Below are 23,149 nucleotides of genomic sequence, written 5' to 3' on the forward strand. Positions count from 1 at the left end.
TTCCTTTTACAAGCATTTAAAAAAAATATTTCAAAAATGCATTGTGATCAGTCGAGTGCATTGGGCCACGCTCATTTTTCTATTTTCAGCTTAGTTTTTTTTTCTTCCAGCGCTCTTTTGGATCTGCTTCGTGCTGCCAAAATTGATAAATTTTTAGCGAACACTCACGAAAAGTAGCATTTATAGCGAAAGTTTCCTGGCAGCACTTGCTCACTCTAACAGGCGCTGCACCAGCATGTTGGTGGTGTTGGTGGCCACCCTTTGTTCTTTATTTGCCGTAGCTTCTCGCTCGGTTTTCTTCAGTCTTCGATTGGAATGGATCGTCAAACGTCAAAATACTTGGCGCGTTTGTTTTTGTTATGGCGCTTGCTAATTATTTACATGTTTTGGGATTATTTTTCAAGTGAGTGACTAAGTAATGTTTCAAAAAACTTGTTGCCGGTAGTTGGAAGCAATATCATATCTTAAGCGCTTTGAAAACGTTAGCGCAAGTGAAAAGATATTGATGGCGACTTTCGTTAAGCAGTTAACCTTTCATCTTGCGTGTGGATGTGTGTACCATCAAAAAGATGAGAAATGATCTCGCAAATTAGACATTATGATCAAAAGTGCATTAAATTTGATTTTTTTTTTTTGCCAGTAAATGGCATAAATTTGCGTGATTTCTCGAGGCGGTGCTGTTGCTGGTAAGTTTATAGACTGAAAAGTATTTTTGGAGCTTAGAACGAGCATCAAACTCTCCATATGACGAAGATAGGTTTGATTACAAAGGGTATATTTCCCCTATAATGACAAATTGATCTATGTCACAAGTGTGTATTGCGATTTCCGGGAAAAGGATGTGAATTTTCATAATCGGTTTAAAGCATCTTTTAGGATTTTATGATTTTAACAAAACGTCATCATAAACTCATTTTCGACCAAAATGGCTGTTGTCACAAAATAGCTCACAACAGACGATATGTTTTAGGGGATTCAATAAGAGGTTTTTTGCGCTAGAGTTTAGGATGGTACTGGATTTTTGAAAAGTTTGAAAGTTTAAACATATTCCGGTAATTTTTTTTCCAAAATCTTTAGTTTTTGGAATTTAATAAAACAGTCACGAAGGAAAAGTACCCATGCAAAAATCGTTTTCGAAAAGCTGTGAACATAATATTTTTAAATACCTCACATTTATACAAAAGCTATGAAACATTTATTCATCATTTCCAGTTGCTTAGATAACGTGTATATTTTATCAAGAAGTGCGCTGTTTCAATGCATGACTGCCTCCCATAAATGCGTCAATGTGCAACTCTCTACCAAACCCGGAAATGGATTTTATTTGTATTTTTTTATTTGACTTAAACGTTGTGGGGGCCTTCCCTATGACCAAATAAGCTATTTTGCGTAATTGGTTCACCCATACAAGTCTCCATACAATTTTGGCTGCTGTCCATACAAAAGTGGTACGTAAATATTCAAACAGCTGTAACTTTTGAGTGAAATTGATTTTTTTTTTTGATTTTTTGAAAAAATAGTCATTTTTAGAAAAAAAATCGAAATGTTATGCAAAAAACAAATGACGATATTTTATGTAAAATTGAATTTACAATCGAAAAGTACTTTACAGGTTTTTTGATAAAAGGCTCTGTTTTCAAGATATAGTTTGATTTTATCGAAATATTTGCAGTTTTTTTATTTAAAAAATAGTGACCATGAATGACCATTTTTAAAAATATTGTTTTTGAAAAGTTCAGAAAATTTACTATAAAATTGTCTAAGAGCGGCTTAACCCTCTACAACCCAACCCCGTCTTTAGACGGGCTTCGATTTAAAAAATCGTCAAAAATCCATTTTCAATCAATTTTGGATCTTTAAAATGCATTGGAAAGAAGAACTCTTAAAATTTTAGAAAATATATGGGTTGCATGATTTACTTGTTTTATGTGACTTTGCCAATGTTTTAAAAAATGTATTTTTTTTTAGGGGTCAACTTTGGCTGTGTTTTTAACTAACATGTCCTATATTTCAAGTAAAAAGAAGTATGCAGTATTTTTTCTAGTGTCTCAGACTATGCCTCTACGCATTTTTAAACAATTTAAATGGTAATGGTGCCATTTTATAGCAGAAAATGTGAAAAACAAGCAAAAAATTGAAAAAGTGACTGTAAAAACATGAAAAAATTAGATAGGCAAAATGTAATGATAGGGGGTTGTAGAATAGGCCAAATACTACCAAAAACAAACATAAACTAATCAAGATAAATGCAAATTAAAATACTAAAAATGAAACAAAAAACCTAAAACAAGAGAAGTAAAGTTTTTCGTAGAACAAAAGTAGCTCAAAATGACCTCCTGAACACGGGAAAAATAAAAATTTTCAAAAAAAAATTTGGGCAGCATAGGGTTAAAGAAATAGAAACAGGAAAATTGAAGTTTTCGAAGTCTCACCAAATTAGCCCACCATTTTCTAATGTCGTTATCTCAGCAACTGATGGTCCGATTTTCAATGTTGAAACATGAAACATTCGTGAAATTTTTCGATCTCTTTGAAAAAAATATTTTGATTTTTTTTAAATCAAGACTATCATTTTAAAAGGGCCAAACATTGAATATTACACTCATTTAAAATGCACTTGATTTAAAAAATTTCAAAATATTTTTTTCGAAAGGATCGGAAAATTTCACGAATGATTCATGCTTTAACATGGAAAATCGGACAATTAGTTGCTGAGATATTGTCAAATTTTGACTATTTTTTCAAAAAATTCATGACTCGGCGGCAGATTTTTTGACCATGTTTCTCTATAGCTCAACAGTTGCGGATTTTTGTCCCCTAAAACATAACAAAAAATCTCTGAAATTGAAAAATACGTATTTTGGGAAATTGAGTTTTTGAGCATGAGCATGAGCATGAGAGACCACCCATGGTTGTCCTTCTCCGTTGCTGAACAGGACCGTAAAATCCTATCAATACAACGATCATACGCTTCAACTAGAGCGTCCAATTTCCCGTCCCGGGAAAAAAATTCCCGGGAATTCCCGGGATTTCCCGGAAAAAAATATTTCCCGTTTCCCGGGAAATTTGTAAATTTCCCGGGAATTCCCGAAATACAAGCAGAAGTATACATTTTCCTACCTTTTCGGCACCAATGTTTTGAAATTACACCAAAAATAATAATTGGAGATTTGATTTTTTTTTATTTCCATTTACTGTTCATATTAACTAATCAGCTTGTCTGTAAATCTCATGCCAAGGTTTAATTCAGATATGTATGTATGTAAAAAAAGTATTTACACCCCTTGGGCACTATGCACATTTTGTGATGAAACATGTAAAAAATTTAAAGTTTGACAGGAACCTAGTACTACGTTTTGTTCAGAAACTCGTGCCAAACATTTTGCTTCAAAAAGCTCATGAAAAGATGATTTCTATAAAAAGTTATATAACAAATACTATTACGAAAATAAAAAGGTGCAAAAAAGTTTGTACACCTTTCGAAAAATTTACATAAATAATGTTATTTGTTGACAAATCACCATAAATCCAGTCTCCCAACTCCAAATAGGCATCCTTGACTGATTAAAAAAATAATTTGGATGGAATATAAAGTTTACTAACTACTTAGTATAAAAGTTTATATAACTCTGGAAATTCTATAGAAAACTTATCTTAACTTAATTTTGAAATCTTCTAATTCAACTAAATGTCAATATATTACCATAGAATTGCAAAATAAACATTTGGGAGTGGGTATAACACCGTTTTGGGGTCTTTGTATCGCTAGAATAGATTTTTCGTTGGAATTTCGTAACAACCCGGAATTACGTCGTCGGAAAATCCGCCGGCATCGAACCGGTCCACAATTCACAAGTCAACCTATGTGGAATCGGAAAGGGCATAAAATTTCCGATCTTTTGATACCCAAACATCTAGGTTTTCTTTAAAACCTACGTTTTTAAATACCTGGGCAAAAGTAAGTTTGATCCACGAGAACAAAAATTACGAAATTCCATACATTTTTGACAGGTTGCTCAAACGAAACCATAACAACGTTTTTGCTTAGGTATTTAAAAACGTGGGTTTTATAGAAAACCTGGATGTATGGGTATCAAAAGATCGGAAATTTTATGCCCTTTCTGATGCCACATAGGTTGACTTGTGAATTGTGGACCGGTTCAGATGCCGGCGGATTTTCCGACGACGTAATTCCGGGTTGGTACGAAATTCCAACGAAAAATCTATTCTATCGATACAAATACCCCCAAAACGGTGTTATACTTACTCCAAAATGTTTATTTAGCAATTCTATGGTAATATATTGACATTTAGTTGAATTAGAAGATTTCAAAATTAAGTTAAGATAAGTTTTATATAGAATTTCCAGAGTTATATAAACTTTTATACTAAGTAGTTAGTAAACTTTATATTCAATCCAAATTATTTTAATCAGTCAAGGATGCCTATTTGGAGTTGGGAGACTGGATTTATGGTGATTTGTCAACAAATAACATTATTTATGTAAATTTTTCGAAAGGTGTACAAACTTTTTTTGCACCTTTGTTATTTTCGTAATAGTATTTGTTATATAACTTTTTATAGAAATCATCTCTTCATGAGCTTTTTGTAGCAAAATGTCTGGCATGAGTTTCTGAACAAAACGTAGTACTAGGTTTCTGTCAACATTAAATTGTTTAGATGTTTCATCACAATATGTACATAGTGCCCAAGGGGTGTAAATACTTTTTTTACATACTGTATTTCTGAAGCATTAACCACTAAGAATATTGTTTGCTTATATGTTGAACAACAAAACTTACGCTGTTATGGAATGAATATAAACTATTTTATTTTTGACAACCTTTTTCAATGTTTTTTTGTAATATCATTTGAAAATAAGATATTTACATCTTCCGGCCAAGATCAACATTGAGATTTGTTTGATTTTTTTTTACCTTGAACATGTTGGATGGAAATTGAACTGATATAATTAAATTTTTAAAAAAGGTTTGTGAAAGAAAAAAATATTTCTAAGTATTCGAGAAATTACAGATTGAACTAATAAATTTATGAAGCACGTGAGCTACCAAGGGCGTAAGAGGGTCATATATGAAAAAATATTGTTGAATTTCAACCACTTTTAAATGCTCAAAATTATTTTAATCTTATTGATTTATTAGGCTGAATACCATATGACTAAAAAAGTCATATCATAAAGCAATGAAAAACCATTAAAAAACAACTTCGTATCAAATTTTCAAGTTAAAAAAATAGTGTTTTAAGTTAAAAAGCGCTAGAAATTAGATTTTTAAGGTGAATTCAATTATTATTTATTTATTCACAAGTTGAACTTTTTGTTTTATTTTAACTGCATGGTCACTAAGACAAATTTAAAAGCAGTTTTATGGTTGTGGAGCATAGATTTTCACTGTCCAAAAACTTTGATTTAATAAAATCCTTCTCATCAAAAATACTAATAATATTTTCTTTCACTTGGGACGATTTGAAAGATTTCAAAATATGAAAGATTATATTTTTTCTCAAAGTTGTATGATTTTTTACAAGCAGTCAAGCCATTAATTCATCCTCACACTCATTTTGACCATTAAAATTGCTGTTCTGTACAATTTCGTTGCAAAAAATTAATCAGAAACAAGATAAGAATAATTTTCATTAAATTTCAAATTTCCCGGGAATTCCCGGGATTTCCCGGGAAATATGTTGAAAATTTCCCGTTTCCCGGGAATTTTGTAACCCCGGGAAATTGGACGCTCTAGCTTCAACGGTCTAATGGTGTTTCCCTTATCAACAGCATGTATGAATGCGCTGAAAAGATAAAACATCAAGATCATCAAAACTAGATCTGGAGCTTATAGGTAACAGTCGTTGGCCACCAACGGCGCCCGCCATGTCAGTTTGTAGATCTCGGGGGGATTGGGACGGGAATGTTAGTTAACACAGGTTGCTACCAAGGGTGGGTTCTATACGATATCCACACCCCCACGTGTGCCGGAAAAACTACTTCTACTTGGGATTTTGTTAGTGGGTAAGGGTAATGGCCAGGATTCATCATAGAGGATGATGATGCGACCCAATAATCAATAAATTTGGTTTAGTAGTATTATGTATTATGCATTCTCAAGGCAAAACATCGGATGTTGCGGATGAGACTTTTCCCGGTTATTTGGTGTTGAGTTTAGGATAAATGATTCAATCTTAGACAGCCGGCTGTGGAAAGATAAAACCAAAATAATATGCGAAAACGCGAAACCGCCCGGATAGAAAAACACGCAATCGTGGGACAACAAAGACGGAAACGGCAACGCAAATCCTTCGTAACGACCGCAACGCGCACCGTTCAAGATCACCAACGCAACTCATGACATCGTGAGGAGCTGATTGAAAACAAAAATTAAAATAACGAAAATGTCCGGTCTTGAATCAATAACGCGACAACGATAAGGTTTGGAAATAAGCAAATTTCATTAGCAGAATTCTCAAAATTAACAGAAACCGTCATAAAACGAGCTCGTCCGAATTTAACTAGCCGTTTCAGTTTTCTTGCAAAAACCGCCCGAGCAACATAATCAAGCGCGACGTGAATCGGTAGAGTACACAGAAGCAACTGTCAACTCAGACAAACCACCCGTAAAGTAGGTACACTCCAGAAAATGCACATTAGGGTGGGTACGGATTTTTAAAAGTTCTCAGATCAAGTTCTGGTGTGGTTCCCCTTGTAGGGCATACCCAAAGGGACTCTCACGCCAAATTTCAGCTCATTTGGTTGAAAACTGACTTGTCTCAAGCGGGTTCAAGTTTACATGGAAATTACTATGGGAAATTTTGAATTTTCGTTCATTCGCTCCTACAGGCCTGGGGAAAACATGTAGAAACTTCTAGGATGACCAGAAATGAGCGGAATTGTCTGGAGAACAACTTTTCCTAAGAGACCAGGTCGATTCGTTCAACCCCCATCGAGCTCAACGGCAATACATCCGGGGTTTTCGGAACCAACGGTTTTCCCCAGAAAAGCATCAAATTTTCCTTAGCATGCTATGAATGCTTGATGAAAACCGCGACGCCACATGCCAAACAGCTACCACGTGATTGTAAAATTTGCACCACAACAGTTTTTTTTCTGATTTGGAGGTTCAGAATACAGCTGAATAGTATCCTGATCACCATGAATGATAACTATATGGTTCAAAAAGTAATAAAAAGTAATTTTTTTAGGCGATGCTAGTCCACGTGGTAGCTGTTTGACATGAGGCGTCGCGGTGTTCATACAGCATTCATAGCATGCTAAGGAAAATTTGATGCTTTTCTGGGGAAAATAGTTGGTTCCGAAAACCCCGGATGTATTGCCGTTGAGCTCGATGGGGGTTGAACGAATCGACCTGGTCTCTTAGGAAAAGTTGTTCTCCAGACGATTCCGCTCATTTCTGGTCACCCTAGAAGTTTCTACATGTTTTCCCCAGGCCTGTAGGAGCGAATGAACGAAAATTCAAAATTTCCCATAGTAATTTCCATGTAAACTTGAACCCGCTTGAGACAAGCCAGTTTTCAACCAAATTAGCTGAAATTTGGCGTGAGAGTCCCTTTGGGTATGCCCTACAAGGGGAACCACACCAGAACTTGATCTGAGAACTTTTCAAAATCCGTACCCACCCTAATGCACATACACACAACGGGGGGAAATAAACAAATCAACGGCGATGAAAATCAAACGCGACGCCCCGACGCGAACCGGCTGAATGCACAGAACCAAATCTTACTGACCTGTAGGCAAATAAAATAGTATATTAAGATTTAAAAGGAACAATCTCACCGGAATCATTCCATCCTTGTCTCCAACAAAGCGGCCTTAGGTTGCTTGCAGCTTTGACACACCGCTCCATCACCATACTCGCCGGTCACCGTAGAGTCTTCGGATAACACTTTCCAGCGTTAAAGTGTCATCGGTAACCAGAAACGCAGCGAGTTTGGGTTGCCGAATCAGCACTCACGTTGTACACATATTCATCAAAACAAAAAAACTACATTAAATTCGGATTTTCCGAACCGCGGAGCACGCATTGGATTATTAATTAGAAAAATAAAATATTTATAAAAAAAAAACTGTGGAGATAAAGTTTTGCAACTGGGCCCAAATGAAATGATTGGCTTCAAAACAAAGCACTCGAACAAAACAATTGTCACTTCTGTCAACGCTGTGAACAGCTTGCCCTGCAGGAAAGGCATAACGTCTGACAGCGTCTGATGGGCGCAAGATCGATGAAATCAGCAACGTGCCACAGAAACAAAGCAAAAATAAACCACAAAATGAAAATCTTTGCAAGCCTCAAATTATACAGAAAACACCAAAAAACCGAAAACATTCACTGTGCCCCACTCAAGCAGGCTACAAACAATCTTTTTGACACAATTTAGACACTACCACGCGCGTTCAACATCGAAAAAAAAAAAACAAAAAAAAACGTATTTTGGGAAATTGAGTTTTTGTGAAAAAAAAATTGATTAAAAAATCTGCAAAAAATAAATTTCCTCAGCAATACCTACAACTTTGCCGAAGACACCAAATTGATCAGAAAATTCACTCAAAAAATACAACTGTTTGAATATTTACATACCATTTTTGTATGGACAGCAGCCAAAATTGTATGGAGACTTGTATGGGTGAACCAATGACACAAAATAGCTACTTTGGTCATGGGGAAGGCCCCCACAAAGTTTGAGCCAAATCAAAAAATACAAAAAATAAAAATGGTCGAAATCAGCCGATTTCGTAGAGAGTTGCTCCAATACTTCTTGAAATATATTTTGGAATTCCCGCTGTTCATGCATTTGCCTGGAACAAACAGTTTATTTGAAATGAAGTCATATTGATATATCCCTTTGAGCAAATAACAAAAACACTAGAAAATGGGCATTTTCTGTGATTTTTTTATGGTCATATTCTTCCTACTCGTATTTATATAAATTGGTATACTTTTGGGAACCTTTCGAGAACGAATTTGTTGAAAAAAATTAAATCTTATACATGGTAACGATGAAAGGCCGCATGAATCATATCATGAAGCTAGTTCATTTGAATCGCTTCACCAAAGAATAAAAATACCATTGCCATCACAGCTCAGTGCAAATCAATTCTCCAACTGAAAAGGACGTACATCGAGAGGGAAGGTCTGAGTGCTGCACCATGCGACTGACAATTCTGATTTGGTGAGTATTTTAAAGTGAACAGCAAATTGATTTAAAATAAGTCAATGCGATTTTTTTACAGTTTGTTTCTCAAGCTAATTTGGAGCTGCGAAGCAGCAAAAGCATGCACTAGCTGTCCTAACTCGGCAACATTAGAGCTGAAAAATTGCTCTTTAAATGCTACCGTGGCGCAGATGCTCGAGAATTGTTCTGGCGTGGAAGTTTTGCACACTGAACTAGTAGTGCTGCCCACGGTTCACCTCAGCGGACAGTTGAAAGTGTTGAAAGTTGAAAGCTGCAACACAACCGCGGTCATCATTGATCCAACTGGAAGTTATAAAATGGAAAAGTTTACGGTGGAGAAGAACAATCTCAGGACGCTTCCGAGGAATCTGTATGTGTTGAAGAAGTTGAGGAAGCTCATTTTGGCTTCCAATTTGATTGAGTGCATCGATATGGGTGAATTCATTGGATTATCTAATCTGGAGGAAATCAATTTGTCGGATAATAGAATAATTCAAATTTGCAGCTCGCCCTTCGACCCTCCAGTTTTACCAAATTTGGACAGAGTTTATCTGCAACGAAACAATCTAACCTTGCTGAATCTTGAAAATTGGAAAACCCCGAATGTTAAGTTGATGTATTTGAACAACAACAAGTTATCGATTGTGCACAAACTGGCAAGTTCGCTTCCAAAGTTGGAATCATTGTACATTTATGAAAATCCATTGAACTGCGAATGGTGGGAAACTCTCAGGGCTGAGATAGAAAATCCTTGCACGTTTTCTCCCAATAACCAGGAGACCTGCCTCGAAAAAGCAGAACCACTGAAAAATCTGATAAATCAAATTGAAGCTTCCTCAAACATTCCATCCTCAAACACCGACCAATGCCACTTAAACTCCTCAAAATCCCTGAAGCAAATCAAATCCCAAGTTCTGCAGCTCCAGCAACAGGTCCCCTCACTCGGAGGAACACCATCGGGCCACCATCCAACCAGCGAAACGATCGTCCAACTCCAGCAGTCCTGTCTCGGCCAGCAGGGTCGGCTGCGTGAAATTGTGCACGAAATGGGCTCCCCAAGTCGGACCATCCTGAAGCCCCGGACGGACTGCCGGTGTGGACTGAAGGCGCAAGCAAGGCTCTTCCAGAGACAGCTCGGCCAGCTTGAGCAGCAGATGGCCAAGTTTGGGGGAATGTTTCGGGGAATGGTTTAGATGGAGGGTCCCATAAGCTTCAAATGCATAATACTGATAGTAAAAAAAAATAGAAGAATAAGTCATTGTTTTGTTTTAACTTTGAAAGAACTCTGATCATTTTCGAAGAAAATTGATCATCACTATAAAATATTCTGTATTAAATTCAATTTAACGAATTTCAGCACCAAAAGGAATCAGCATGTGCCGGTTGTTGCCTTCTTGAAGCCACTGAAGGAATTTTTGATCTAAATCAACTGTGCTTCAAAATTTATATAATTTTGTGGCAGTCATTGACGTCCTAGATGGCAATCATTGATCAATGACGATTTCCATAACTTTACAAGGAATGGGATAATCCTTACCAAAAGGAATCAGCATGTGTAGGGCACGATTCTAAACAACTTGTTGAAGGAATTTTGTCAAAATATTGGAAGCTATGCAAAATTTATATCAAAAATCATGACAATGATGGAAGTCTTCACGTTAAATGTTTTTCACGAAAAAAATGTTATTTTAAATAAATTCTCCCCTAATTCTGGATAGAGATTTAATTTGATTTTTTTTTTTGCTCAAGCTTAGTTGGGACCAAAGAAGACAATTTGCGTCATTGTTTCATCAATGCAAGTCTCCATACAATAATGACAGATAAAATATGCAAGTTTAATTTTTATAATGTTAATCTGAATTTGCAATCGAAAAGTACTTAACAGACATTTTAATAAAGTTCTCGAGATATGGCCGAACAAAAAATGTTCGGGGTGTTTGCAAAATTAACTAAAATATCGTCCAATTTGTCGTGACTTGAGCGGTATTCACTCCAAATTTTCGGAAAATCTTCCGTTTCGGATAAGAAACACAAACGCGTCTTTTCTGGCCAAAGCAAAACACACGACTGATTTATTTCTTGTTTGCTCACACATACATCTTCAACTTCTCTCTCGGCTGACCTGATCTCTCTTATTTCGCTAACTCTCTCTCTCTCTCTCTCACTCTTCTCTACCACACTCATTCACTACATCCTCGTTCTTCCCTACTCTTATTTTTGTCTTTGTGTCTTTTTTCACTGCTGATTTTATTTTGGATTCATATCTTATTAATTAATAATAATCACAAATTCAACTGCAACCTAATGCTCAGCATGGTGTTCGTTGGTATTCTGGAAACACTGCTCATCCCAAGATTCAGTATTGGCAGATCCTTCTCCGGTATCCTTGATCGAGGTTCATGCAAGTCAAAACCCTAACGTCCATATGGTTTCCTGCAAATAAAAATAAAAACGAAATACTCCAAAGCGCTCGTGTTATAAATTAATTGAATAATACACAAGAAATTATAACCTACAATCTTCCCAGAAAATGGGTTTGAGAAACAAAAATACTTTACCAATTAGTCCATTAATCGATATCACTATTATTATCCTTTTTTTTTGTTTACATTTTCCTTGAAATCCAATCGTAAGCTCAAATTTTAAGTCTTGTAGGCTACGAGCCTATCGTTTCCTAAATCTTCACCTCAAAAAGATTGAAAGTCTAAGTCTTTCAAAAACAAACGATATTTTTTTTTGCATCTTCCCTGAAATCCAATCATGAGCTCAAATTTAAGTCTTGTAGGTTACGAGCCTATCGTTTCTCAAATCGTCACCTCAAAAGATTGAAAGTCTAAAATTCTTTACCAACTTCAAAAACAAACGATATTTTTGTTTTTTCATCTTCCCTGAAATCCAATCATGAGCTCAAATTTAAGTCGTGTAGGTTACGAGCCTATCGTTTCTCAAATCGTCACCTCAAAAAGATTGAAAGTCTAAAATTCTTCACCAACTTCAAAAACAAACGATATTTTTTTTGCATCTTCCCTGAAATTCAATCATGAGCTCCAATTTAAGTCGTGTAGGTTACGAGCCTATCGTTTCTCAAATCATCACCTCAAAAGATTGAAAGTCTAAAATTCTTTACCAACTTCAAAAACAAACGATATTTTTGTTTTTTCATCTTCCCTGAAATCCAATCATGAGCTCAAATTTAAGTCGTGTAGGTTGCGAGCCTATCGTTTCTCAAATCTTCACCTCAAAAGATTGAAAGTCTAAAATTCTTCACCAACTTCAAAAAACAAACGATATTTTTTTTTGCATCTTCCCTGAAATTCAATCATGAGCTCAAATTTAAGTCGTGTAGGTTACGAGCCTATCGTTTCTCAAATCATCACCTCAAAAAGATTGAAAGTCTAAAATTCTTCACCAACTTTCAAAAACAAACGATATTTTTTTGCATCTTCCCTGAAATCCAATCATGAGCTCCAATTTAAGTCGTGTAGGTTACGAGCCTATCGTTTCTCAAATCATCACCTCAAAAAGATTGAAAGTCTAAAATTCTTCACCAACTTTCAAAAACAAACGATATTTTTTTGCATCTTCCCTGAAATCCAATCATGAGCTCCAATTTAAGTCGTGTAGGTTACGAGCCTATCGTTTCTCAAATCATCACCTCAAAAGATTGAATGTCTGAAATTCTTCACCAACTTCCAAAAACAAACGATATTTTTTTTGCATCTTCCCTGAACTTCAATCATGAGCTCAAATTTAAGTCTTGTAGGTTACGAGCCTATCGTTTCTCAAATCATCACCTCAAAAAGATTGAAAGTCTAAAATTCTTCACCAACTTTCAAAAACAAACGATATTTTTTTGCATCTTCCCTGAAATCCAATCATGAGCTCCAATTTAAGTCGTGTAGGTTACGAGCCTATCGTTTCTCAAATCATCACCTCAAAAGATTGAAAGTCTAAAATTCTTCACCAACTTTCAAAAACAAACGATATTTTTGCATCTTCCCTGAAATCCAATCATGAGCTCCAATTTAAGTCGTGTAGGTTACGAGCCTATCGTTTCTCAAATCATCACCTCAAAAGATTGAAAGTCTAAAATTCTTCACCAACTTTCAAAAACAAACGATATTTTTTTGCATCTTCCCTGAAATCCAATCATGAGCTCCAATTTAAGTCGTGTAGGTTACGAGCCTATCGTTTCTCAAATCATCACCTCAAAAAGATTGAATGTTTGAAATTCTTCACCAACTTCCAAAAACAAACGATATTTTTTTTGCATCTTCCCTGAACTTCAATCATGAGCTCAAATTTAAGTCTTGTAGGTAACGAGCCTATCGTTTCTCAAATCATCACCTCAAAAAAATTGAAAGTCTAAAATTCTTCACCAACTTTCAAAAACAAACGATATTTTTTTGCATCTTCCCTGAAATCCAATCATGAGCTCCAATTTAAGTCGTGTAGGTTACGAGCCTATCGTTTCTCAAATCATCACCTCAAAAGATTGAATGTCTGAAATTCTTCACCAACTTCCAAAAACAAACGATATTTTTTTTGCATCTTCCCTGAACTTCAATCATGAGCTCAAATTTAAGTCTTGTAGGTTACGAGCCTATCGTTTCTCAAATCATCACCTCAAAAAGATTGAAAGTCTAAAATTCTTCACCAACTTTCAAAAACAAACGATATTTTTTTTGCATCTTCCCTGAAATCCAATCATGAGCTCCAATTTAAGTCGTGTAGGTTACGAGCCTATCGTTTCTCAAATCATCACCTCAAAAGATTGAAAGTCTAAAATTCTTCACCAACTTTCAAAAACAAACGATATTTTTGCATCTTCCCTGAAATCCAATCATGAGCTCCAATTTAAGTCGTGTAGGTTACGAGCCTATCGTTTCTCAAATCATCACCTCAAAAAGATTGAATGTTTGAAATTCTTCACCAACTTCCAAAAACAAACGATATTTTTTTTGCATCTTCCCTGAACTTCAATCATGAGCTCAAATTTAAGTCTTGTAGGTAACGAGCCTATCGTTTCTCAAATCATCACCTCAAAAAAATTGAAAGTCTAAAATTCTTTACCAACATCAAAAACAAACGATATTTTTGTTTTTGCATCTTCCCTGAAATCCAATCATGAGCTGTAATTTAAGTCGTGTAGGTTACGAGCATATCGTTTTATAATCATTTCTCCAAAAAGATTAAAAATATCTGAAATCTTTAACCAATTTGTCCAACAATAGGTTTGTTTCTTTATTATTTGTGTTTTACATCTTCCTTGAAATCCAATCATATACTCAAATTTAAGTCGTGTAGGTTACGAGCCTAACGTTTTTTAAAACATCACCTCAAAAAGATTCAATATCTGAAATCCTTAACCAATTTGTCCAACAATCGATAAATCCCAGTTTTGTAGCATCTTCCCTGAATTCGAATTATGAGCTCAAAATTTACCCGTAAATTACGCTCAATTATTGCTGGAGCATCAAGCTCAATGTATACATAATTCTTCCTCTATCCTTCTACAGGGTTTAATCTCAAAGTATCCATAATCCACGCTTTACCCTCTGAAGAGACTCAAACAAAAATATGATAATAAACCAGCCGTTTTTTTTCGTGACGGCTTTCGCGGCACGCTCACTTCAACTGTTCTGGACTAATATTTGAACATGGCGTATCTCTAAACAAGTTTTTTAAGAAAATGATTTCAGACTGCTTATTTTGTCGTTTTAAACCGAAACAAGGCAAAAACTAGATTTATTTAAACTATACGCCATTTTCAAAAGTTTGGCTAGATAATATCGAAGGCCGCCATCTTAGGCCCACTGGGCCCACAAAAAGAGGTACACTCAGTTTGTATGGGAGCTGTCAACATACTCCCGGCTGTAATAAACGCTCTATCTCACTGGGGATTCAAGCTCGAAGTATCCATAATCCAAGCTCTACCCTCTCGGGGGACTCAGGCACACAAATGCAATAGTAAACGCTCTACCCTCACAGGGAACTCAAGCTACAAGTATCCATAATCCAAGCTCTACCCTCTCGGGGGACTCAAGCACACATATGCATAATAAACGCTCTACCCTCACAGGGGACTCAAGCTCAAAGTATCCATAATGCAAGCTCTACCCTCTCGGGGGACTCAAGCACACATATGCATAATAAACGCTCTACCCTCACAGGGGACTCAAGCTGAAAGTATCCATAATGCAAGCTCTACCCTCTCAGGGGACTCAGGCACACATATGCATAATAAACGCTCTACCCTCACAGGTGACTCAAGCTCAAAGTATCCATAATCCAAGCTCTACCCTCTCAGGGGACTCAAGCACACATATGCATAATAAACGCTCTACCCTCACAGGGGACTCAAGCTCAAAGTATCCATAATGCAAGCTCTACCCTCTCAGGGGACTCAGGCACACATATGCATAATAAACGCTCTACCCTCACAGGTGACTCAAGCTCAAAGTATCCATAATCCAAGCTCTACCCTCTCAGGGGACTCAAGCACACATATGCATAATAAACGCTCTACCCTCACAGGGGACTCAAGCTACAAGTATCCATAATGCAAGCTCTACCCTCTCGGGGGACTCAAGCACACATATGCATAATAAACGCTCTACCCTCACAGGGGACTCAAGCTCAAAGTATCCATAATGCAAGCTCTACCCTCTCAGGGGACTCAAGCACACATATGCATAATAAACGCTCTACCCTCACAGGGGACTCAAGCTCAAAGTATCCATAATGCAAGCTCTACCCTCTCAGGGGACTCAAGCACACATATGCATAATAAACGCTCTACCCTCACAGGGGACTCAAGCTCAAAGTATCCATAATGCAAGCTCTACCCTCTCAGGGGACTCAGGCACACATATGCATAATAAACGCTCTACCCTCACAGGTGACTCAAGCTCAAAGTATCCATAATCCAAGCTCTACCCTCTCAGGGGACTCAAGCACACATATGCATAATAAACGCTCTACCCTCACAGGGGACTCAAGCTACAAGTATCCATAATGCAAGCTCTACCCTCTCGGGGGACTCAAGCACACATATGCATAATAAACGCTCTACCCTCACAGGGGACTCAAGCTGAAAGTATCCATAATGCAAGCTCTACCCTCTCAGGGGACTCAGGCACACATATGCATAATAAACGCTCTACCCTCACAGGTGACTCAAGCTCAAAGTATCCATAATCCAAGCTCTACCCTCTCAGGGGACTCAAGCACACATATGCATAATAAACGCTCTACCCTCACAGGGGACTCAAGCTACAAGTATCCATAATGCAAGCTCTACCCTCTCGGGGGACTCAAGCACACATATGCATAATAAACGCTCTACCCTCACAGGGGACTCAAGCTCAAAGTATCCATAATGCAAGCTCTACCCTCTCAGGGGACTCAAGCACACATATGCATAATAAACGCTCTACCCTCACAGGGGACTCAAGCTCAAAGTATCCATAATGCAAGCTCTACCCTCTCAGGGGACTCAAGCACACATATGCATAATAAACGCTCTACCCTCACAGGGGACTCAAGCTCAAAGTATCCATAATGCAAGCTCTACCCTCTCAGGGGACTCAGGCACACAATGCAATAATAACGCTCTACTCTCACAGGAGACTCAAGCTACAAGTATCCATAATGCAAGCACTACCCTTTCGAGGGACTCAAGCTCAAATATGCATAATAAACGCTCTACCCTCACAGTAGACTCAAGCTCAAGGATGCGAATCATCACTTACAAACGCATCAATTTGTGATCGGCATCCTGCGTTGGTATAAATTTCTCCATCGCTTTCTAACACAAGATGAAAGAGCACATAACAGTCAACAATGATGAACCAAAATAACCATCAGACACAGGCATAGACATGATCTGTCACTGTCTGTTTGTCTCTTTTACGCTCATCCTAGCTAATGCGACAAAGCAAGACAGCACGTACCACACGAGCATCGCAGGTAACTAGATAGCAAATTAGGCAACGTTGCAAAAGAGAAGATCTCTTCCTACGATAGTCGTTTACTTGTTTTGGCAGATTGCTCATCTCTCTCAGAGCAAGTCGAGAGGTTCCATTGAAATGATGATCCCATCTATGAGTTGGTAGCATCCCTGCTCAAGCTCAAAGCATAGAGAAAAAAAATCAAATGGATCGCTTTACAACATGGCCTTGGCGGTCTTTATTAAAAGATTGCAAGTGTGGAACTTGCAGTTCGAAGGCTTAAAACGATCCATCCAAACCATTTTTTTACACTCACGCTCTCATCCTCCCCGGGATTCGATTTGACGACCCTTGGATTGTGAGTGTCCCTGCCGACCAGCGTGGGTTGGATAACCTAACGACCTGAATTTTGAAGTTAGGCCGGGGCCAAATCAGTTCTTGATAAATCTCACCACTACACCACCGGATCCGTCCAAAACTCAATAATTCGTCTACCCTTCCAGGGGACTCGAGCTCAAAGTACACTAGCAGTCACAAGTAGGACTTATTATAATTTGATTTATTTTTCTTGAGTTTTGTTGTTTCATTTTTTTGATTTACTTCACTTTCTTGACACTCCCTGTTATTGAGGATTTTCATTATTGCATTTCCTTCGATCTCAATTAACAATTATTATTCAACCTAAATCAATCAAGTACACTTTTTATAATTAATAGAAATATCATCATTCTTAGTTTCTTAGTAGAAGAAAAACATTGCACGAAAATTCTGTTCATAATGCACCTTTAAGTCGTTTTTTTTTTAATCGTTTCCACCGCTACAAAACAGTAAAGTATTGTCCTTTTTAGAATTATCCTTACATGATTTGGTATACTTAATTTTTGTCGTCACTGTGTCGACTCAACTAGTTCAAAGATTGTTCACATTTCATACTTCATACTTTATAACCAACTTAAATCATAAAGAATAAGAAACTTTTTCTAACATTATTAAAGTAAAAAAATATGTCGTTGTATTTAAATAACTTCAACTTCAAATCAATCCAATGCCAGAACTCTCACCATTAGCAGTTCAACACCATTTGATTAAACAACAATGACTCATTTTTTTATTTAAAATTATTCTCTTATGTATACTCAAAACAAAACATAACGACACCACAACGAAATACATTAGTTCTGTTAAGAAACAACAATAAAACTCAACAACTGTATTTTTATACAAGATCCTTCCATTACAGCACTGGTTCTACAAAAAATAAAATGTTTGCCTAACATCGGGCTGACATCGGTCCGACAGTAGAGCATTCTCTATACGGGGACCAGCACTCGAGTCGGCCCCACATCGACCAAAAGTTGTACTACCTTACCTTAGCGGGGAAAAATCGAACGAAAACGCTGCAGCCACGGCGTTTCTTTGTGTGTGTGAAACCAATCAAACGGGACACCGCGGCCGACTGCAGCCATGACGTTTCTTTCTACACCAAAATATTTACGATCGAATGCCGGAAAACACGACAAAGTTACCATCAATCAAACAACAAAAATTTCACCGCTGCAGCTATCTGTGCTCTGCCTTCAACAGAGGACGCCGACGCCATCATGGTTTGCAAACACTTCACAACAGCCAAACTTTGAATAAAAATAATCACTAAAATCACTAAGAACAACAAAACTTATTAATATCTTGATAAAGTATCGCGGAGGGAGCGCTGATTGCGCCATTGTCGTGACTTGAGCGGTATTCACTCCAAATTTTCGGAAAATCTTCCGTTTCGGATAAGAAACACAAACGCGTCTTTTCTGGCCAAAGCAAAACACACGACTGATTTATTTCTTGTTTGCTCACACATAAATCTTCAACTTCTCTCTCGGCTGACCTGATCTCTCTTATTTCGCTAACTCTCTCTCTCTCTCTCACTCTTCTCTACCACACTCATTCACTACACAATTAACATTGAAGACTGGACCTCCGGTAGCTTTAATTTATTGCAGAGGATAAAAGAAAAACTAACTTAATCCACCTATGTGGTTGGAGCCTTCCTCACTTATTACCAACAATGGCTGATATGATGGAATTGTACAAAAATTTCATCTATTTTTAAGATCCATTTAAGTGAGATCCGGCTTCCAAAAAGTACATCAATATCACTTAAGTGGGCATATCTCGAGACAGGATTGCCAAATCTTCAATGTTTTCGACTCGTTGGAAAGTTCTTTTGATAACCTAACCAACGATGGGCTGGATGATGAACCCGGACATAGTTTACATACATTTAAGTGAGATCCGGATGTATGTGAAAACACATTTTTATACATAACTTTTGAACTACTTATCGAAACTTCAATCTGTATAAAACTCGATCTATGGGACCCTAAACCAAGTCGAATGCAACAAGTTCGGGTCAAATCGGTTCAGCCAGTGCCAAGAAACATGAGCTAGTTTGTTGGTCACATACATACATACACACACACATATACACACACACACGTACACACAGACATTTGTTCAATTTTCGATTCTGAGTCGATATGTATACATGAAGGTGGGTCTACGACGTTTTCATACAAAATTCATTTTTAGAGCAGGATTATAACCTTACCTCAGTGAGGAAGGCAAAACCAAAGTTTTGAAAGTTTCTCCCAAACAGCCCCCATTTTATAATGCTAATTTCTCAGCAACTAATAGTCGAACTTTCAATGCTAACGTTGCTTAATCCACCTTTAGGTGGGTCGTGCCTTCCTCACATTCATAAAGTGAATACACTACAGAGCCTCTAAAAAGAGTATAAATAACACTTATTTTTATCAAAATATCTGAGATCCGGTCTAAAAAAATTGTATTAAAAACACCAAAGTACTTATAACCTTTGATAGGGTTGTCAGATTTCCAATCATTTGGACTCTTTGGAAAGATCTCTTGATTACCCATCCAACGATAGGTCGCATGGTAGAACCGGACAATGTTTTCATCAAAATATGTGAGACCCGGCCTCTAAAAAGTGTATAAATAACTTTCGACAGGATTGTCAGATCTTCAACGTTCTTACAAAAACCACACGCACAGATATTAGTTCAGAATTTGATTCTGAATCGATAGGTATACGTGAAGGTGGGTCTACGAGGTTGAATAAAGAAGTTCATTTTTCGAGCGATTTTATAGCCTTTCCTCATTCAGATGAGGGAGGCAAAACTATTCTAAAATTTTCTGATCTTTTCCATATTTTTTTTATCGAGTGGCCTGAAAAATCAGTGGGCAAACAATTTTTTTTTCTAAAAATATCAAAATTTTAATAGAAATTTAAGTGCAATCAGCTAAAAAAAATTTAAAATCAGCATGTTTGGTGTTGATTCAAAAATCTCTTGAATTTTTGAAAAAAATTGTTGGCAGAACCGAAAAAAGTTTTTTTTTCGCTCAAATTATATTTCAAGCGACTCCGACTACGACTCCGACTCCGGCTTTCTGGGATTAGCCGACTCCAACTCCGACTCCAGCTTTCAAAAATTGTTGGCTCCGACTCCGACTCCGACTCCACATATGTTTAAGTATTTCAAAAGTTAGTTTACTATTATTTCAAAAACATTGATAAATAGGATCATTTAAAAACTCTTTAAGTGGAAACAACCGTAAAAAAGTTTCTAGTTCTAAGTTTTAGACGTTATTGAAGCAGAAATAAAAAAAACGCCAGTTTTGAAGGCATTTCAGAAGAACAGTTTGGTAAGTAAATTTGGATTTATTTACTTAACCTCAAATTTTCATTAAATTGATTAAAAGCTAAAATATTAAATTGTTATTTTTTTAATGATCATTAAAAGAAAGCTGGCCTTAATGATTGATTTAACATATAAATTCAATTTGCTCACTTTTAAGTTGACATTTATAAGAAGCACAGTGACTATCATAGTCACCTTGTATTTTTAAATAACAATTTTAAACGAAACTATTTTTTAAAGCTCCATTGAAATTTTTAAGACGCACATGGACATCACGCCAAGGCTAAAGAAGTTTATTATTACAAATCAGTGTATCTAAAAAAAATCTTCGTGGTAAGAACGATTAAGGTGTCCTTTTCAAATATCCGTGACCTAGAAAATATTTTACCTCGGAATTTTGGATTTATTCGAAATTTTATTTTTTTTTATATATTTAAAAGGAGGCTCGCGATACTTCTTGCATCTTCACCTAAAACGAAGCTTTATGAATGGTCGTGCGCCTCCATGAAAATATATGAAAAACTTAGAATTGGATAAAAAACAAAAATCCACAGGATAAATATTTTCAAGGTCACGGATATTTTTTTATTTTGAAATCCTGTCCTATCCTGAAATCTTGAGATTTGTTCCACGATAATTTGCAACAATATCAAAATAGTTTTCCTTAGGATCAACATTCTCAGACAGAATTTTTTGTACAAAGTTATAAACAAAATGCGCACGTTGAGTTCCAAGTATTGTCCGTTTCTTTCGAAGGTACACGCCACGCGGCATATCAGAATGTGCCGCAGACATTGTTGCCAGCGATTTTCTGCACTTTTGGTGCAATAAAAAACATACCCGGCAACAATGCCATGCAATTCGATGAAGAAGATCAACAAAAACAAAACGCACAGTATGGGATTTGACAGCGCGCATTTGCCGACAGTGCGGCGCGTCGTTTCGAGGCTGGTATGCCGCGTGTCTTTTTCGGGAATACGCGCAATAATAGATTGTTATAATCGTTGAATAATTGATGGAAGAGTTATCCTGTCAGTAATTTTTTTTTTTTGTTTTCGATTTCCATAAATAGTGATAATTATTTATATTTTTTGATGTACCTCCTGAACATTGATTTACTTAAAACCACCTAGATATTCGCTATCGGGGTATAAGATGACTGTGTGTGTACTTTTTTCAGAAAGAACTAGATTAAATTTGGTCAAATTTGAGTTTAGAGAGTACATAAATATTGGCAAAAGCATGCAGTCAAAAATTAATTAAATATATCTGACTACAAAACCAATATTGTTTTTATTTTATTTTTATTTTTTAATTATGATGATACTACATACTTGGGTACTTGGGTAAGAGCTGATTAACAGGTTATCCTTTAGTGATCTCTAGAAACATAAAATGGCAACGCAGCGTATGCAACTTGAAAAAAATTAAAATTAAGAAGAATTTTTGTAAATTAATCTGTTTTATAGCAAATACTAAAAAATAAAAAAATAAACATAATTTTTGTTGAATAAGATAACTCCGACTCTGACTCCAATTCCGGGTAATCAGGAATTTTCGGCTCCGACTCGGACTCCAGCTAATAAAATTTAGCCGACTCCGGCTCCGACTCCGACTCCAGCTGTTCGAGTTTCTACGACTCCGACTCCAGGCTTCCCAAAAAGATCCGACTCCACCGACTCCGACTCCGACTCCACAGCCCTGATTGAAACATTCGCATGTTATACTTAGCAAATTGAAATAAAAAACAAAGATTTATCTCAAAATCTCATTTTTTTCTTGTTGTTTTTTTTTTCTAGAAAACTGGAATCGAAAAATTTTTATTCGCGAAACCTAAAAAACAAATTTTCAAACATTCATTTGTCCGCTCGCCATCTAGCGGGAAAGTATTCAAAAGCCAACCTGATCGATTTCATCCAAGACACACACCAGCAGTTATTGAAATTCACTTTAGTTTATACTTGAAATTGTAGATGGCTCGTAGATGCTCTCGTCGAAGGTTGAAGTAATAATACTGAAATATGAGAATCTCTTCAAACATTAAATCTCCGTAGTTTAATAAAATAAAATTTAAAAAAACAAGCTTAGTTTTAATTTTCAAACATTAGATTCAGTTTATTCGTACTTTCATCCTTAGGCAATAAAATATATTATATTTACGTATTCACTTCAGAACAGTTTAAAATGAGTGTTTCAACTTAAGCTAGTATTCGAATTTTGTTCCTTTCACTTGGCATTCTTTTGCTATCTCTACGCTTTAATCTTAACCTAAGACTC

At 36.4% G+C, this 23,149-nt stretch overlaps 1 protein-coding gene across 1 annotated transcript; it reads left to right on the forward strand.

The window, feature by feature from the left end:
• The first annotated feature begins 9,132 nt into the window (after positions 1 to 9,132).
• On the forward strand, positions 9,133 to 10,371 carry LOC6054614. Its single transcript, XM_038254784.1, has 3 exons — positions 9,133 to 9,204; positions 9,266 to 9,642; positions 9,713 to 10,371. Exons 1-3 carry the CDS (start codon positions 9,182 to 9,184, stop codon positions 9,775 to 9,777), a joined length of 465 nt encoding a protein of 154 aa, XP_038110712.1. The 5' UTR covers positions 9,133 to 9,181; the 3' UTR covers positions 9,778 to 10,371.
• Positions 10,372 to 23,149: the final 12,778 nt, after the last annotated feature.

The sequence above is a fragment of the Culex quinquefasciatus genome, chromosome 2 (assembly GCF_015732765.1).
Source record: "Culex quinquefasciatus strain JHB chromosome 2, VPISU_Cqui_1.0_pri_paternal, whole genome shotgun sequence".
NCBI lineage: Eukaryota > Metazoa > Arthropoda > Insecta > Diptera > Culicidae > Culex > Culex quinquefasciatus.

What these genes read in the sequence shown, in the direction of transcription:
- LOC6054614 (XM_038254784.1), top strand. Translation starts at nt 9,182, where the DNA reads ATGCGACTGACAATTCTGATTTG. An exon ending in CGACTGACAATTCTGATTTG is followed by an intron (nt 9,205 to 9,265) that starts GTGAGTATTTTA and finishes ATTTTTTTACAG; the next exon opens with TTTGTTTCTCAAGCTAATTT. An exon ending in GATTGAGTGCATCGATATGG is followed by an intron (nt 9,643 to 9,712) that starts GTGAATTCATTG and finishes TCAAATTTGCAG; the next exon opens with CTCGCCCTTCGACCCTCCAG.